Raw genomic sequence first — 19930 nt, forward strand, 5'->3', positions numbered from 1 at the left:
GCAGAATAATAAAGTTTAAAATTCACTTCACCCCTACTTGTACTTGAGTGTATTTTAAATCTGGTGATTGTGCTCATGGATCTGTCTTACCCAATGTACTTATGTCATTTAGTATTTACTCTTTCCATTCGTGTTAAATGAGCGCTATCACAATTTTTCTTTTTGATTTGTTTATATATGGTTTTTAGATTGGTGTGATAATTCTTCAATAAAGGGGGAGAGATAACCCTGCTGGGATACCAGATAGTCTGCCAAAGATACACATGAAAGTGGTGGGAGGAAATTCAAGGTGGTTGTATTACAGCTAATGTTAAGGTCAGCCTTCACTTCCAAGGCAATTTTCCGAAGGAGAAAAAAAGAGTTCTAGGTAGGAGACTTGGCTTCTAAGACAAAAGCAGTATTCATAAACAAGGGTTTTGTTCATAAACAAGATTTCATTTTAGTTTGATCAGGTTAATTAATTAGTGAATATCTTCTCTGGTTTTTTTATAAATTAAAAAATCGGAAAGTTGGCTGTTGATTCAATCAAGAACAAATATTTTGTTCACTATCTCTTTGATTCAAATGAATGCATAGGTCCTCATTTTACATCTTTATACCATTAATAAAATCTCAAGTACAGGATATAAATAGGACAGTTAACACAAGCATTTAAAGTCCAAATTGCCAATTTTATTTTTACTTATTTAGCAGAATATATATGCAGTGGAAGACAGGAGTGCCTGGCGTGCTCTGGTCCATGGGGTCGCAAAGAGTCGGACACAACTAAACAACAACATATGCAGCTTAATGAAAAATATAAAGCTAAGTTGTTCACATAGTATAAAAATGCTGATTAGCCAACTGTCTTCACACATGTTAAAAATTACACTACTCCCATTTCCTTTTTCCACATTGAATCATAAAATTGCAGAGTTGGAAGGGACCCTGAGGGAATCTCAACAAATACATGAATATATTCTACATAAATCAATGTATGCACCTATCACAGCAATAAACATTCTCCCTCTTCCTTAAACAGACATGAACACATTTTCTTCAAAGCAGACAGACATTGTTTCTCCCCTTTCTGCCAGAACTCAGGCACAAAACCTTTCCCCAAAACTATTGTCAGGTCTATTACTAGCATGCTCCTCCCACAACACACAGCCTTAAGGCAAGCACCTTCCGTATCTTCTTAAGGCACAACGTTCTCATCCTCACTGAAGATGGGCTGCAGCTGGACCAGGGAGGAGGGAGAGATACCAAATTAACAGATAACATGTTGTAGCTGGTTGCAAGTGGCTACACAGAAATGATGTGGAAGTGTCTTTTACTGTCCACAGACCTTGGGTTCTTCATTCATGGTCTAGAAGAATAAATTCAAATTGCTTTTCTAGAATTGCATTTACTGTTTAAGGAAGCAACAAAAGGGAAAAACTCAAAGCTGTAACTGTTCAGGAACAAACTAGTACATTCACAAATTCCAACTAAGGGTCACAACATACTTCTTTAGATGGAAGAGTAAACAATTTACCAAACAAGGGCCAAATCTGTCATCATGTACACATCTGAATGCTTAATTGAAATGAGACTCTAAAATACAGGAAAAAACTGAAATATCCTGGAAGTGTTTTTCTGAATTTCTCAAGATTCAACAAAGAATGTTACGGTGCCTTGAAGGCCAAGAGATTGTGGCATCATAACAGACTAACACAACTACACTTCTGGAATTTGCTTGGTCCTTTTTAACTTTAGTACATGTTAGGTTTATACTAACAAATTATTTAAATTTACAGAGCAGCAAGAAACCATGTGTCTTATTACAAACTCTGCTTGATCAAAACCTAGTTAATGGCACATGCATGACCTTTTTTAACTGACCTTATGAAACATCAAGTTATGGTCCTTTCTAGAATAGTTTATATTGAGAAGAGATCAACATGGATAGTTAAAAAACTCAAAACACAATGGTCACAATGTGACCCCATTATGCCTCAGATCATGACTTTTATGTCTCGTTTACAGAATAAGGCCAAAATGTATTATAACAAACATCATAAACATCAGCTTTGCCACCTCACTAAGATTCTCAGAATCCCAGTGTAAGGCTAATTCCAGTATCAGAATCATCGGGAGGGTTACAGACTGGCCACAAATCAACCACCTCTACAATATAGTGAAATTAATTAGAAGTATGACAATTAAAAGAGCTCAGTAGCGTGAGATAGTGGGCTGGATTCTCATCCACTGGCTGCAGATCTTGCAATCCACACAATGTACACACACCCTTTCCTGGCTCATTTGTGCTGCAGATAAGGAGAATGGAGGTGAACATGAGGGAGAGGAGTTAGGCCACCTAGTGTAGTCTAAATGGCTGTAAGAGCCATATCAGCTTGAGATTCTCCTAAGTCAAGTCATTCTTGCATTGGGGGGACTTTTATCCCCACTTCTGTACTGAAACAGCACTGCTGCTATGCTGATGCTGAAGCCTGGTCCTTTGGCAATGGCTCTGGGTTCTAACAATGAGACCCTACATCTTTGTTTTACAAGCTGCAATGGAAACATGTTAAGGGACCAACATGTATAAAACAGAGATTTGCAGGATGTACAGGCCAAATCTACAATTACTGCAGATGTTGCTGCAAGTGGTGTATTATACCACAACGCAGCGATTTATTGCTGCAAATTCCATTAAATCATACATGATGTGCAAGAACTGAAGTACAACATCCATACAAACAAGGCAAACATGCTTAGTTTATGTACATCAATCTGGCTCTTTTCAATATTCATAAACCTAGCAACTAAAAACAGTTGTGACGTTCTCTCAGGCAAACTTACTCTTTTTGGGGGGCGCGGGGAGCGCACAACGTTGAGCTCTTCGGTGGAATAGAGAAGTAAAATTTCCATGATTTCCATAAAAGCAGCAGATAATGTGGTGTTCATATATTAAAATAACCAAGGTTGCAATCTGTGTGTGTATATAGGTGTGTGTGTGTGTGTGTGTGCGCGCGCGCGCGCACACGCAGTGAGAAACACAGGTTGCTAGACGGGGGGGAGGACAATGCAAACTTGAAGAGGCCACATTTTTCTACAAAACCTTTCAGTTCGGCAACCTACTTAGCATGTACCCTTTGCACATGCATTATGACTTCTCTATATAATGTACAATATGGAATGCTGTAAACCATTCTTCCTTCTTGGATACTTAAGTTCAACTACTGACAAACACTGCCACAATATGTACAATATGGAATGCTGTAAACCATTCTTCCTTCTTGGATACTTAAGTTCAACTACTGACAAACACTGCCACCACAACAGCAACACTAAATTTATCAGCTTGAGTTCATTCTCTCTCTCTTTGTATGACTTTTCCGATGTGAAACCAAAGACACGCTTAACTTCAAATCACAGTTTAACTGAAATCAGGTCATTCTAACCCTAAGATCAGCCAAAGCAAACACTGAGTAAGTCAAGTCCTAAAGGGGAAAACATTCTTTGTAACGCCTCTGACTTGTGCAACAATATAGCCTACTAGCTACATTAACTACCTGGCACTGCACAAGAAAACTATTAGTATGATTTACACAAAGAACAGTAAAAATGCTATTGTTCCCATGTACAGCGGAAGCAAACAAGAGTAGTAAGAAATGGGGTTGGGGGGTGGTATTCACTGGGCAACCATTCTTCCCAGTCTCATGCTAATTCTGTGAACTACTCTTGTCTCAGTCTGTTTTTCTCTTAGAGGTTGAGTGTGCCTCTCTATTCCACTGGAACAAGTACCCATCTAGAGCCTCAACACAACATATAGCAATAATGCCCTTCGAAAGTCCCTAGGGTGCTAATCACAGGGCAGAAAGTGCCAGACATCTATTCCTACTCACAGTAGCGTCAAAGATAACCAAAGACAATTTAAGTCACTAGATGCTGAGTGAGTTTTCTTCTGTGGGCTAGGATAAGGAGTACAAATAAGATAACATAGTTTTGCACTACGATTGCTCTCTGAAACATCTGCGGTTCTCCAGATGTTGATGGACTCTCAACTTTTCACAGCCCCAGCCAGCACAGCCTATGCTTAGCGATAACAGGAGCTGCAGTCCAGCAACATCTGGAGGGTCTAAATACTGTTCAAATTATTTCAGCTATTTCAAAGAAAATAAGTTTCAAATTCTAAGGTGTTTTCTTAAAATAGATTACTCTTGCCACCCAAACTAGATGATACAGAACATTAGTTGAGAAGTGTGTAGTTTATTAGATAGTCACTTTTGTTGTCATTTGTACATTTGACCTGTGAAGATTTCGGCCAAATTTCTGCCCATCATATGTATCTAACTTCAGCATTTTTGAAAAAATAAAAATAGTAGCCAAAATTAATTAAAGTGACTAGAAAAAAGTAATTTTACCTGTAAATTGTTTTCTGTGACTCTGTTCCACCAAACCATATTGATGGGTACTCCTGTTTTACACCTGTCAGCCAAGCAGCCAATAGTGTTCTTTGATTTTCTTGCCTTTGATCCCACCGGAACTATTCTCTCCTCCAGCATCCCCAGTCGATACTTCCTTGGCTATGGAAAAGAAGGAAAAAAACCAGGGCACTCCCAACATCCCTTAGTCTGAAACTCAAACTAGAACTAGATGAGAACATATATTTGGTTTGCTTGGTGGAATAGGAAACAATTTGCAAGTAAAATTTCTGACTCTGGTCATTTGACTTGCCGTGGCTTGGAAAAGGAAGTTGAGAGGAGTCAACAAGCCAAAATAGTTTGGAGTGGATTCCAGTTGGTGCCCTTGCACTTAACTGAGGAACTTTTGATCCTGCAGACAGATACCCCTACTAATGTAAAAGAAAGGAGGCATCCCCCCCGCAGCACCCATAAAACATCAGTGCCAGAGAGATGGGGGAAACACTCCAGAACAGGGTGGCATGGGGAGCAGTAGGAAGACAATATCACTTTCCCTCCACTTCCCAACTGGGGACACCAATTAGATTCCACCTTGACTCGCAGTGCAATCCTGTGCATATTTACTCAGAAATACCGTAAGTCCCACGGAATTTAATAGGACTCACTCCCAGGAAAATCCAATAGGATTGCAGAACAAGCTGGCTTGTACAGTTTGGTCCTAATATTTCTGACATTTCATTAGAAAAGTCACATCTATATCACTTCAAATAAACTAAGACTTGTTTGAAATATGTAGTGTCAGGTGAAACCAAAAGCTTTGCCTACTACATACCTCCAAACAGGATACTAAATTCTTACACCTGAATTTATGAACAGATTCCAGAGGACAGAAAGGACTGGGTTTCGAAATAATGGGTTGTAAATGAACAAATATAGGCAGAGTAAGCCATTGAAATCAGTAGATTTGACTAACTTAAGCCCAGTAAATTTAGTGGGTCTATTCTGAGTAAGATTTCATTAAATACAATCCAACTGTTCAAAAGAGAAACCTTGGAAGTTCTGGCATAAATGTCTCAAAAGGAGATAGACAATTTTTCCTTGAAATGTTGTCCATGTCAAGTTAACATATTTAGTCGCAAAGAGTTGGTCACAAAGAAAGGCATATAATCTCTTATTACAACTGTTTTTACTGGTACACACAGGTGATAATGAAATACTTTTAATTTTAAGCTTTGAAGGTGTACATTCAAACCCCAGACGTTTTTATAAAATTAAGGTATCATCTTGCCTATCAAAGTAAATATGAAGTAATAAAAGTAATTCCAAGAACAGTGATTACTCAACAATTCAGAAACACACACACACAATACGCTCTCAAAGGTTTACTATGAAATGCACCTATCCTTATTTACAAGCTGTATCCTTGCTGACAGTGAAGAAAGCCCTGCTGAGTTTTCAGACAGTATAAAATTATGAACTCTGAGCTGTATATAATAAGCAAGCACTTACTTAATGACCCATAAACTCATGTCACTAGAGAAGCTTCCTGCTCATCAAAATAAGTACAGTATTCAGTAAGCTACAGCAGAAGTCAGACATTGGGTTAAAGCTGGCCCTAAGGTGCAGTGCCTACTACTAAATGCAGCAATAAAGTTTTCTAGTTTTTAAGAAATTGAAGCTGAACAGCTGGTTTACTGTCCATTGCTCAGTTAAGTGGCTCATCAAGAAAATTAGCTGGATATAGATGTACTGCTTGCTCCTCCAGTATATATTCCATTCAAAATACCCATGGAAAATTCTTGTCTCACAATTATTCTAAACCAGGGGTGTCTTCCCCACATGCTCCAATGAAGCTGGAGTACAACTACCCATACAAAATACTTGCAATGTAGTTATCCTAGGATGGACCCATGATAAAATTACTTCTCTTTTTTTTTTTACAGGAACAGATTGGAAGCAGACCTTAGCTTACGCTCCTCATTGAAGACATATTAATTCCAAAACAGAGATCTCATGGATGTTTGAATTCAATATCTACTTGTTTAGTTCACCTCTCCCCACACAGAGAATGACAGAATTGTAGAGTTGGAAAAGACACCAAGGGTCATCTAGTCCAACGCTCTGTAATGCAGCAAACTCAACTAAAGCATCCATGGTAGATGGCCATCCAATCTCTGCATGAACCCATTGTAAAATCTCAGAAGTGTGTTGCACAAAGTTCAGTATCAACAAAGATAATTAAAGAACCATCAAGAGGTAAGAACATTACCCAGAGCAAAAAGATATGAAATTGTTTTCTGAATATTTAAGTAAGGTCAGAAGACAACATCCACAGGAATATTAAACTAATAATGAAATTTCATCCAACCTGTTCTAAATGGGTTTTTTTCCAGAACACTGAAATCACCATTGCTTATATGACAAGCATGTGCATATGAAGCATGTTGACTGAAACAGTTCATTTTCAAAAAACAGAAGATAAGATTTTTAAATATACATACACACTTTCGTGCAAATAAAACAGGTGAGTGCCAAAAGAAATCGTATCTACATTTGTCAAGCTAAACTTAAAGAACATGACTAAATTTGACAAGAAACCATGCCTTTAACAATACCCAATGTATGTGTCCAACTAGTTTTATGCAGATCTTGATAAGAGTTTAGATTACCAGCTATGCAAGCACTTAAGCAGCAATTCAGATCTCCTGAAGATTTTTTTCCATAAAGCCAACTCTGTTCAAAGCAAGGACTCAATTATATATGTCTCTTCCAAGGCTCAATCAATTTTTAGTCAGTAGTGGCTGGAGAAGAACTGCCTAACTCTTTCCCTGCTACTTATTTTTCAGCTCAAAATCACTCACAGCATCCAGAGCTGCATAATCATCCGAAAAGGTAAACACTCCCTGGAGTGCAATTTTGATCTGAAAAACAGGAAAATGAGTGAATGTGGTAGCTCATTCCTCCCCCTTGCAATATCTGGATACATTTATTATTCAACCAGGAAGAGCCTAACCTGATTAAATGTATATTTGGCAAGATTGAGACTGGGAACTGAGTGTCCAGTTGCATGGATCTTTTCACATTATGGTCACCTGTTTCTTGGTTTTGTCCCAACAGTGACTAATGGTTTTAGAAACAGATAAAATGAGAAACTGGATTTGCCTTGGGTTTGGCAATTTCAGCGTAGTCCATATTTATTCAGTAACAAGTATGTATCAATGAAAGATGGGAAAATTTTCAACTAGCAATAATTATGCCTTGGATTAACCTCATTGGCTATGATTAAGCTGGAAGCCCAAAAACTGTAGAAAAACCAATACTCAGCTTAAACTGGATAAAGTGATAACATGGCCCAATTTAGCAACCTTCATAGTTAATGACTAAACAACCAACAACAGAACTGGATAAATAGTGCTAATATTGTGACCTTGTTCTCACAAGAAATAGGTGATGGGGTAAAATGTGCCTGGTCTTGCCACTTCAGACTGCACGTGGGGGGTTGACATGATTGAACACATTTCCAAAAACAGTCCTACATGCATGCCAAGGGGGGATAGAACCCTAACATGCTTGTATTACCTATATTCTGGGGTACAATTGGCATATACACAACTGAAAAGAGGAAGCAGTAAAACACCAACGTGAAAAGGGGGAAACATGCTGATCAAGTCTTGATTAGTTACTAATCCATGCTATGGTGTTATGCTGCTCAGCATTTTGCAATATGAGACACTGGAGTGGGGGCGATTCACTCAAGAGTTGCAAAACCTGGAACGATTTTAGCTATCACTGTTTTATGTCTTATACAGCTATGGCCCCAATGGTTGAGAATAATTGAAAATGTGAAGATAAATATTAGAAGTCAGAGAAAAGAGTTAAATTCTGGTGGATTTTTAAGTATAGAGTTAAATTTTAACTCTTAGGCTTTGAGACATATTTCGTTTTAAGTGATGGAACAATAGATTAAAGTTGCCTCTCTCAACATTCTTTAAAAGACCACATTTTTAAAATGTTGAGACACAAATTGCAAAGTCAAAAATGCAAATTCAATTTCACAACACATCCTTAGTGACCAGTATTTCCTCCATCTGCAACGTAACTGAAGACATAACAGGTTGAACAACCAAAACCCTGGCTTTTGATATGCTGCACCTGGAAAACTCAATGAAGCTATAATACATACCAGTCATTAGCAATAATTAAAAGGATGGGAATGGCTACAATATAAAGTGCTTTTTTCTTGTGTGTGTATCCCGCATGTCACACACTTAAGCACAATTTGTAGCTACTTTTGTACCAAAACTGAGCATTCTTACCACTAATTTGGCTGTACATGAGCGAGACAGAAGGGACTAGTAGACAAATAGCACAATCCTGTGACCCAATCCCTCAATTATGAGTAAAGGTGCACAGGCAACTGAAGCCATTAACTAAGAAACTTGAATGCCATCCTTCCACAAAAACTTTGGCTGCTGTGAAACCGCAGACCAGAAAGACAACTTAAAGTAACTTCAATTTTCCTTCTGCTTGAAACTTGTACACGCTAGTCTCAAATTACAAAGATAACCAAAAAAGCAGAACGTTATTGCAGTGATGTTTTAAATCTCAAATAACCCTTTTAAAATAAAAATGTCTTTTTGCCTCTTTTATAGCACCAAGACCCACCACTACTCCTACTATAAAGAATGCTAATTCCATCACTGTAGGCTTTATTTGCCCAGCTTTTAGGACACAAGAGATTCAAGCAAAATCGTCCATCCAAAATGTTTCCACAAGGAAAGAAGACGGTTTTTACAGAAAAGCTCCTCAGATCTTAAAAAAAATTCAGGCCTTCCGAACCACAACAGTGCACCCTAATTGCACAGAACAGCAAATTTCTCCTACAAAATTAAAACAAGAGTGTAACAGAACAAAAACTGCAATGCACTTAACACTTGAGTCTGCCATATGCACCACAGAGGGGCTTAACAATCAAAACTTCCTATATTCTACAGTGCACAACATTAACAGGCAGCTAATTACAGCACCGGATTTAGGGTGGTACGTGCAGCTCTCCTACACAGGAAAGCCGAGCCAGGAGGACACAAAACTATGACGTACTGCACTTTAGAGGATGTGCAGAACGGAAACCAAGATGTGGGAGGCGCCAAATTATGTCCTCACTTATGGTGCCATATTACCAAAGTCCACCCCTGCTAATTATCTCCGTTGTTTCAGTGGCAGCAGATCTTAGTATAACATTCTGACAGTTAACTGTTCATAAATCCGTGTTATTTAAATCGCTGACAACCTAACGCCCTAATCTTGAAATGTATTACCCAGAAGCTATTTTGCGAATGAAGTAAATGGTGCAATGCTTGTGTGGGGGTATATTGTTCAGGGTCCCCAAACTGGCTTTGTACATTCAGCGGCAATTATCCAACCACCTCCTTGAGTGTGTGAGGCTGTTGATGGGCTTGCAATAAGGCCAGGAGTCAAAACCTCATTTGTATGAGTCAGCACCCCTACCTAGGGATGTACACACAGTCATCATGACTTGCACATCACAGTGACTTTTATTTGAGCAATTGCAATTATCCAAGCACATGTGTATTTCTCTCTTAGAATGATTTATTTATGCAAACTATGCCTTCACATCCTTTTAGATGGGATGAAAACCCTGTTAGTGGTCTTGTGTGTTCTCTGAAGTTATAATAAAGCAATCACCACCTGCACAGATACACTTGCATTTTCCCTCCATATGTCATTGCTAAAAATCAAACTTGTTTTTGCAATGCTTCAAAAACCTGCAAAATTATATATACACAGATAGGACAGTGGGGCATTAAAACAAACTACTGCCTGTATCAACCCAAAGAACAAGAAGCCCAAAAGTCACTTCGGTTTGTGACAGCAGTCAAATTATTTGTTATTCTCTATTCAGCCAATAAAAATCTTTTGCTAATTGTACTATTAAACTTTGGTTCCCTTGAGAATGAACCATTTTTTATTTTTTTTACTGTACTTTAATATATTACAGCCGAAAAGAGTAAGGGAAAAGGTGCTTGGGGACCAATCAGTTTTGGCCAATGTCCCAGACTTTGTCAAACCTTGCCTAGGGAAGACAAAAATGTCTTAACTCTTTTTTTTTTTTTGTAATGTGAAGTCTTGAGATCAGAAGTTTCAATATCAGCAAAGAACAGCATTCATTTAATGAAGTGGCACATAAAAGATTGTTACTTGGGAAAGCAATAAAGAGGACATGGCATAATATTAAATTGTAAATGTTGGTTTCTTATTGCAATTTTCACAAGCAAAGAAAAGCTAACTAATCTTGAAAACTTTACAACAGAAACCCCCAGAAGTTCAATAAAGGGAAAGTGACTGCTTTGATAAGTTGGTGGGCATTTAATGATCACAATTTTAAAATTCTCTGCAGGGGGTAGAGTAAAAACTACTCAGTCTATGGTTTACAGATTTTTCATGGCTCTATGTAATGTGACTACTGCAGGATGTTTTCTCCTTAAATAGCGGATTTATCAAGAGTTGTTTGGAATAAAAGTTGATAGACACCTATTTGAAGATGTTGTCTTTACCACAAATTGCAATAGAACCAGGGCTTTTATTCAGCTGGAACTCAGTTCCGGCACCTCTCAGGTGAGTGCCATTGCCATTATAAGAGAACAAGGGAGGCATTCATGGTGAGTTCCGACACCTCTTTTTCTAAAAAAACTGCACTGAATAGAACATTGTAGAAAGGCATTGCTTGTATTGTGAGGGGCAGAGGATCAATTTAGAGTGCACCGATCTAGACAATTACAAGCAATTGTGTAAATGAACTTAAATGCATGCCCAGAAATGTGCATTACATATGGCCATATATATAATTGATGCTACTGTGTAAGCTATCAGTTGCTGTATGTAATAAAGCAAGTGGCTCTTTTGTTATCTAGAAACTGGCAATACCTACTTTTCTCCTTTGAGATAAGCTGAGGGCAGCAAAGTCGTTGAACAAGGATGAACCAGGTGAAGTAAGAGAATCTGGAAAAAAAGGTTACAAAACACATACAGATATAAAATAATAATATATTTTAAATATAATATAATAACATTGTTAGTGTTTGAAATCTGCAAAGTAGAGCCAGAAAATAATTTGGCATGTGCCTAAGGAACTGTGCATGTTCAGTGGAATTAACTTTCCCCCTCTGTTAACAATCACTATGCCCTGTAAAACTGTGGTGCTTATAAATTTCTTTGGACTTTGGAATACAAGGGCTAGTTTAGTAGATTACTTGTATAGAGGCTATGTTTTATCAATATCAGCATTTAAGTCCTATTGAAATCAGAAGTTAACTTAGCATTGACATATGTTAATTAATTCACAGTTGTGTGTGCTTTAAGTCGAAGTTTCTCAACTACCAGATAATTCTGCATGATGTCCTCGGCAATCTTAAGCTCTCAAAATTAATGTACACATCCCTTAAAATCTTCCTTGTTTACTTATAAGTGACTTCCATATGGAAAAGAAGCACAACTAACGGTTCCTAGCAATGATGGTAGGAATTGTTAGAAAAGTTAGCATGTAAATTCATACAGCTACTTGATGGCATATGTTTCCCATGGACAGGTGCTTAAAGGATTACAGACAGAACTGGCTACACCTATAACATAAACACTTGCGTAGGTGATTATTATATTTCATTAAAATACAAACAGATTTTATGGGATGCCCATGACTCTACGACAGTCTGCCTCCTAAATTGTTTTAATGAAATGCCCAGGGGGAAAGGAATATTTGCTTGCTTGCTTGCTTGCTTGGCTAATTGACTGATTGATTCATCCAAAGATCACAGGGTGGTTCACAAGATAAAACAAACAAAATGATAACACAAAATACATAATAAAACAGAAACAAACTAATAAACTCCCTCCCACAAACACATTTAAAAGGCCATAGAATGGTAATCAGCCAAAGCACTGGTTGTAGAGAATATATGTAATATATGAAATGTAGGCACCAGGTAAGCCTCCCAGGGAAGAGCATTCCACAAATGGTGAGACACCACAGAAAAGGCTCACTCTCGTGCTGCCATCCTCCATACATCATACAGCTGGGCCCAACTGAGATGGATCCAGAAAAGATGGTCACAAGAACCAAAATAGCTTTCCATTTTCAACCAAAGTGGATGACTGTTTAGGAAACATGTCTTGCTTGTTAGCAGATTGTTTTACTATGTGGCACTAAAATGTAATTTATGAAGGTAGGGCCTATGCTCTTAACTACAGCAATTTCTCTGTGCATGCCCAAGCCCTTAGGTTTATCTCAAGTAACTCTTTGAATACTGGCCAAAGATTGCTCCCAAGAATTTTGTTCAAATATTTAATCTGCCTTTTTTTTAATATCACATGTTGCAGAGTAACATATGGAAAGCAAGCAAAACAAAATGGTGATTATAAGCATTAATGATAATTAAAACTGAGTTCACTTGTTGAAAGAGGCAGGATACAAACACTTTAAATAAAATCAAAATAAGAATCTAAAGATATTGCAACCACATTAAAGATTGAAAGCTTTGCCCCCATAAAAATAGCTTAACATAAATATTGCTAAATATTAACATAAACATATTGTTAAATATTAAAATTTTTTTGTTAAGAAAGTCAACTTCTTACCGTGGCCTGCATAGGGCTTGGCACTGTCATTAAGAAGGCTAGGGGAACTGCTGCTATTTGTCATCCTCTGCAGAAAAAGAAAAAGAAAAATTGCATGGTGAATACAACAATAGGGATCATGTGCAGTTTTAGCCCATACACTGAAAATGGATGAATAAATATACGGTTAAATATAATGCTAATCAAAGTGTTAGCTTTCTATGACTCCACAAATTGGTGTGTCCAAATAAAAAGCTATAGGAAGCATTTAGTTACTAGTTAAAACAATTAATATAAAGTCATACCAAGTAAACACTGATTTTCATTTAGCCAAGAACATTGTGTAAACATCAAGTTGGATCCAGGGTTTTCGTTCCACAGATGTGACTCTAAACTAAGAGAAGCTCGTGCTGGAGGAGGGGAAAGTTTTGCTAATTCTTGCTTCCGATTCTGGAGGATCCCCTAATTTACTGAAGAGGTTTTTCAGGGGTCACAGGGAGAAGGAGGAATATGTGAAAATTGCCTAAACAAATCCCATGTATCAGTAGACAGATATGTATCCTAAACTTCCCTGAATCCATTACAAGTACAGGCAACAATTGATATACAGTGGTACCCCGGGTTACAGACGCTTCAGGTTACAAACGCTTCAGGCTACAGACTCCGCTAACCCAGAAATAGTACCTCAGGTTAAGAACTTTACCTCAGGATGAGAACAGAAATCGCATAGTGGTGGTGCGGCAGCAGTGGGAGCTAAAGTGGGACCTCAGGTTAAGAACATTAGCTAAAGTGGTACCTCAGGTTAAGAACAGTTTCAGGTTAAGAATGGACCTCCGGAACGAATTAAGTTCTTAACCCGAGGTACCACTGTACAGGTGTTCAATATGTGCGCAACCTCACATGCAAGCATCACAGTAACCTGGAAGTGGCTGGAAAAGGGGGTGAAGTGGAGGTGGGGGCGGAAGAGGCCAAGCAGGCTTATGTGGGCTATACCGTTGTGCGTGATGAATCAGAACGCATCCCCCGCACAAATCAGGGGTTGCTTGTACCCAGATAAAAAGAAAACAGGTTCAACAGAAGGCCAAGTGAGACTCCTGAAATTGTGTTGGGGGTATGTGTTACTTTCTATTGAGCCAAGGGCACTCCCTTATCAAAACAGAGTTGAAAAATGGGGCCTAGAATCCTAATGAAAGTAGATCTGGACTTTAAGAGAGTTAGAACTATTTGCGACTATCAGAGTAAAAGACAAGAGTGTTCACCACTAGTCAGCATATACTGTAAAAAAAAATCTGCATCAAAAAACTAAACCACAAACCCTTTTCTTAACTTCCATACAGACACCGCTCACTTCCATGTTGATCCTTCTGAATTTGTGTGATTCAGGATGCAACACACTGTTGCTATGGATCCAAATAGGTCATAATGGCCTGTTTAGATTTCAGGCTAAAGACAATAAAACCTCAAAAAATGCCTATCATTCAGAAGCTACAGGCAAAATATAAGATCCAACATTTAAGGGGTCTGATTTTCTCTAAAACAACTTTCTACACATATAGCTCTCATTAAGTTTAACAGTTTTATCCAATCAACACAGAGCCAGAAAAGTACCAATTAGCAATTTCTCAAATCATTGGTCTTTGAACAGAGCTATGTTTATTCCGCAATTCTATGTTGATACAGCAATGCTGCTCTTTTTAAGAAAAAGCAAGTTATTGTTTCTTTGGCTCAAAAAGGCTTGGACATATGTAGAAAATGACTGGTATAATCTGCAGGTGAAGAGCTGAATCAGAGTTCCAGTGGTCAATGGGACTTCAGTATACATGTGTTCCCCCCTCCCCAATTACCTAAAAATATTCAAAATAACCAGCATGTGAAAATTAGTTAATTCACAGAGTTTATAGATTACAGTATAGATTATCCTTGCAGACAACGTAAATAAAGGAAGACCCAAACGATTCTTCCTCAACTTTGGAAGGCTTGCTGTAACATTTAAGACAGCCAGGGAGCTAGTTGGATTGTTAGATGACAAAACAGAAGCTAAGGGAGAACAGGGTGATTGCAGAGAAGCTTATATCTTTGCAGCAGCCTTCACTGCTGAAAATGCTTGACTGAAACCCATGCCTGAATGTATCTTTTCAGGGCTAACATCTGAAGAATGGAATCAAACAGAGGTGAAGTTCTACAGCTAACTGACAAATACTAAATGCATCACCGGACAGCTTTCATGAAGCATAAGGATATCAACAGTTACTTGCCAATGACTAGGTTCGATCTCCACAGTTGGAAGCATAATGTCAGTTACTGAGAATCACAACTGTGGAGAGCGTTGTTCTCCTCAGGTCCAGCTTTCAGACTTTCCACAGTCATCCACTTGGCCCCTGTGATAACAGGACGCTGGACTAGATGGGCTGCTGGGCCTGATCCAGCTCACTCTTCTAATGTTCATACACCCTACTGCTCAAGGACTCATCTGTGTGAACATTGCTGATATCCTAACAAAAGTTCACAATGAGGCAGGAAAATCAACCTTCTTACTGGAAAACTGGGAAATGGCCATCATAAAGCAGCTAAAAAAACTGAGACAGGAGAAGTCAAAACATTTCAGGACAGTTAGCTTAGATTCTAGGTAAATTGATAGAAAGCATTAAAGTAGAATTATTTCTCATAGAGAAGAACAACCCTTGTGAAAAAGAATCAGGGTGGTTTCAGCAAATATATGTTTTACCAACTACTTTTCTTGCAGAAGTTTACACACACATTCCAAAATATCAAACTTTTTTTGACATCTGCCCTGGTACCTTAGGGTACAGGGTGAGTAATGATGATGATGATGTTACAACTACTACTACTGTACGATACTTCCTTATCCTGCCCACCCCACCTTGCATGCAGACTCAGGGTCTGAAAGTGCCTTCTTATGCAATAGGGCCAGGCTGCTATTCCATAACATCATATTATTATTTGAAATGCAGACACTATCAGCAGTCATTAGGTGACCATAGAAAAAGGCATGTTATGGAATAGGCCACATTAGAGACATGAGATATGTCATGTGAAAATGAGATATGTCATATGAAAGAGCAAATTATTCCAAGGATGCAAATCTTTCTGGGATTCACTCTTTGGTAGAGGAAAAAGTCATAATTTCTCCTATTCAGTATTATTAAGCAGTCAAATCTAAATAAAATTATTGCAAAGACTACTTAAAATTAAGACTTCTAAAATGCTTAAATCTTGGGAGTACAGTAGACACTTGTAAAAACGTCAACTGACTTTGGGATGCACTATCCAGAAGTCTCAACGTGGTGTACAGTATGTCTCGTTTTAGACTTTACAAAGCCAAAAAAACTTGCAAAACCCACACAAGGCCAACCCTCCCAGTATCTTTCAATTTCACACCTCGATTTCACACCCAAGCACATCCTACCTGCAGACTCTTTCATAGCACACCCAATATTTTGCTTCTCCGGAAACAGTGGTCTCTTCCCTGCGTTCTTAGCCTTGTATCCCTTAGTCCAAGAGGTAACTTCTTACTTTGCCACTCATTCTCAGAAACAGTAAGGTCTCACCTGGGAGCACTGCCTGCCACTACCACATAAATAGGACCCACTCTCACTATGGGTCATGGCTCTGCTGCTGTCTTTCTTCCCCTACCCACCATCCTGTAACCTATGACAGAAAACTCACACCAGTCCCTTTTCAGCTACAAAATTGATAAGTATTACTTTTCAATTAAGTGGCCTTACACTCCCAAATAAGTCACCAAATGGTCAGTGTTATTATGGGCACATAAATCCAATATAAAACCTGCATTCCAACTGAGATCATCTAAAATTACTGCTACACACTACAGATTGCTTATGCCAATTCAACTAACAAAATTACTGACATTAGTACTGAATTGACAATCACCTACTTTATATTATCTTTCTATTCAAACACAGTAAGCTGTGATATCAGATTTCTAGCCCTCGCTGTATTTAACCATACAGGGTAAACAATCTAGGTAGAGAGTGAACAAATATTTTAGAGAACAAAATTCTGAAAATTCAGTCTGCACAGAAACATGAAATTAAGAACAAAATTACACAAAACACAAAACATTTGCCCTGATGCAACCTTAATGCAAAGCAGATCCACCAAGTAGCAACAAGCAAGAAAGCATGAAGTAATTAGCCAATCAGCATAAATTTGTCTCAGAAATCAGACCAATGGTGAATCTGCAACCTCACTGATGTTACTGGGTAGATCTATGAACCAACGTCAGAGCTAGTGACATAGTACACCCTAGAGACTTTATCACAGGTCTGTTAAAAAGCTGCGAGTCTCTGCTGCTAAAGGACAAATCTGTCTGAATAACAAGGCAAAAAGCTATCTGGATAAACCAAAGTCATATTGGGAATCTTTGTGTCAGCAACTTAACAACCTACATTTCTCCTTATATTAGCAGAGGGAACCAGTGATGTGATGGGAGGAAGAAATATGGCTTTAGTTAAATGGATGATCCAAGATGATTTAGCCTAGCCTCAGGATGTAGTGTGGTACCAGTTTTGTAACATCAAACTCCAAAAATGGTGTTTTTACTTGATGCAGTATATCCTTCTGTGTACTTTTTATGAACTGACTCCCTATTCAAAATCCTCAATGCAACTGTATTTACCTCTCCTTTCAGAGGATTTCATGACCTCTTCTTTAGGGTATGTTTGCACTGGCAGTCGTAACTTTTCATTTCATTTTTATCTGTCACTGTCCTTTAACAAGTCTTTCCACATTTCCTGTACACATGTGCACCCTGTCCCTGGAACTGAATGCTTTTGCGAGATGTGTTTGGTTTTTTTCACAAATTTTCTGGGATAAACACTGGAAATGCACAACTGCACAAGTGCACCTTCAAACCCACATGATCTTATTTGCGTGGATGGAAAACTAATGCTATTCTAGGCTGCATCAACAGAAGTATAGTGTCCAAGTCAAGGGAAGTAATAGATTACACCTAGAATACTGTGTCCAATTCTGGGCACCTCAATTTAAGAAGAATATTGACAAGCAGGAAAGGGTGAAGAGGAGGGCAATCAAGATGATTAAGGGTCTGGAAACCAAGCCTTATATGAAGAATGTTTGAGGGAGCTGGGTATGTTTAGCCTGGAAAAGAGGAGACTGAGAGGAGATATGATAGCTATCTTCAAATATAAAGGACTGTCATATAGATGATGGAGCAAGCTTCTTTTCTCCTGCTCTGGAGGGTAGGATCTGAACCAATGGATTCAAGTTACAAGAAAGGAGATTCCGACTAAACGTCAGGAAGAATTTTCAGACAGTAAGAGCTGTTCAACAGTGGAAGGGACTCCCTTGGGAGCTTGTAGACTCTCCTTCCTTAGAGGTTTTTAAGCAGAGGTTGGATGGCCATCTGTCCTGGATGCTTTAGTTGAGATGCCTGCACTCCTGTGGGACAGACTAGATGATCCTCAGGGTCCCTTTACAATTCTATGATAGGAACAGGGAGAACTAAAAGCCAGGTTTAATATTTTTTATTAAAAAATAGGTAAGTTTAACAAGCTGCTTGAAGGATGGGTGCAATGCCATAAATGCTTAGTTGGAGTGTGTGGGGTGTCTGCGTGTTATATACATGAAAAGGAAAATCTACAGAAAATGAGACAACAAAGGCTTTAGTCCAGACCAAACACACCCAAGCCCCCCACTGTTTAATTCCTTACAAGATTATGCACATGCTCACACACATATAAAAGCAAGAATATGAATACTGATAGATTCTGAGATGCAACATGAACTGTGCCTTCCCCTACCACATACAAGTAGCAAATTGATATTTAAAACTGTTGATCTGGATAAACCCTTGCACTCCACCTCTTGCTGCCTCTCCAATGTTTGCAATATGTTAGAATGGATGGGTATAGCCAGAAGCAGTGTGAGCCAAGATAAGTGCCAACTCCCTTCAAAAAACAAAACAAAACTATCCAAAGCTGTAAGGACTCAAACCAGATGGTGCCTACATGATTACACAAAAAATTCTTACAGAAAGCTATCTCTAACCACTACACAGCAGGCTGTCAAACGTCCAGCACTTATTATCCCTATGTACCACCAGACAACAAGACAATTTCTTTGTGGGAGGGAAGTACTCCTAAGTAAGAGAACTAGCACTTTTGCAGATCTGCTCAAGGGCAGAAAAAAAGCCCAGACTGAACCAGATGGAAAGTATGTGCGTACAGGTGGTGCATCATCATTTGCACTCTGAGAAACAAATAAAAAAGGCCCCAAAAGTAACCAACCTACCAAGGCCTTTTTCAATTACTATGTCTCCTTTCCCAACCCTCTGCATATAGAGTGATCATAAACCAATATCTGGCTTGAGAATTCCCTCACGGGGCACAGTACTTCTCCCATTTCCTAAATGAAGGAGATTCCATGATGAAACTCACATAGGATCTCCTATTGGAGCCATTGCTGCTTACATGCAGTAAGGGATAGAAGGGGAGATATTCTGTGAACTCAACATCTGCACTGGGGTCCTAGAAACACTGTGTTGATTCCTAGATTGGTTGGAAGAGTTGACTTACTGCTGCTCCATGTGAAGTAATAAAATACAGCAATCCAGAGAAATCTAAAATTAGCAGAAAACTGCTAGAAGTAAACTTATTTGCTGCAGAAATATTTTTAATCCTTGGTACATTTTAACCTAGCTGCTTACTAAATGAAATATTACCTGCATCATAGGATACTTTGCTTCAGCAGGACTTCCAAACCCATTAACTCCGATGAAACTGGTGCTGAAGTAGGAGTCTGTAAGACTAGCTTCAGCCAGGGCACCTCCATCCATGCCTGCAACTAAGAAAAAGAATAATCATTTAAAACTATCAGCTTTGCAGACCCTTCCCTGACCCCAGAAATTT

General features: G+C 38.5%; 1 protein-coding gene across 2 annotated transcripts in view; it reads right to left on the minus strand.

The window, feature by feature from the left end:
- PAN3 (poly(A) specific ribonuclease subunit PAN3) overlaps positions 1–19930 on the minus strand; it is a 58127-nt gene that overhangs the window by 27030 nt on the left and 11167 nt on the right. The window contains exons 2-5 of one of the 2 annotated variants that reach the window (XM_083736385.1): positions 19744–19865; positions 13041–13107; positions 11338–11408; positions 4389–4550 (exon numbers count right to left, since the gene is read on the minus strand). In XM_083736385.1, the coding sequence (XP_083592511.1) occupies positions 4389–4550; positions 11338–11408; positions 13041–13107; positions 19744–19865 (422 nt within the window). The remainder of the gene's footprint in view (positions 1–4388; positions 4551–11337; positions 11409–13040; positions 13108–19743; positions 19866–19930) is intronic. The other variant, XM_083736386.1, reaches the window with a different exon arrangement.

Source organism: Podarcis gaigeae (assembly GCF_964106915.1).
Source record: "Podarcis gaigeae genome assembly, chromosome: 4".
Classification (NCBI taxonomy): domain Eukaryota; kingdom Metazoa; phylum Chordata; class Lepidosauria; order Squamata; family Lacertidae; genus Podarcis; species Podarcis gaigeae.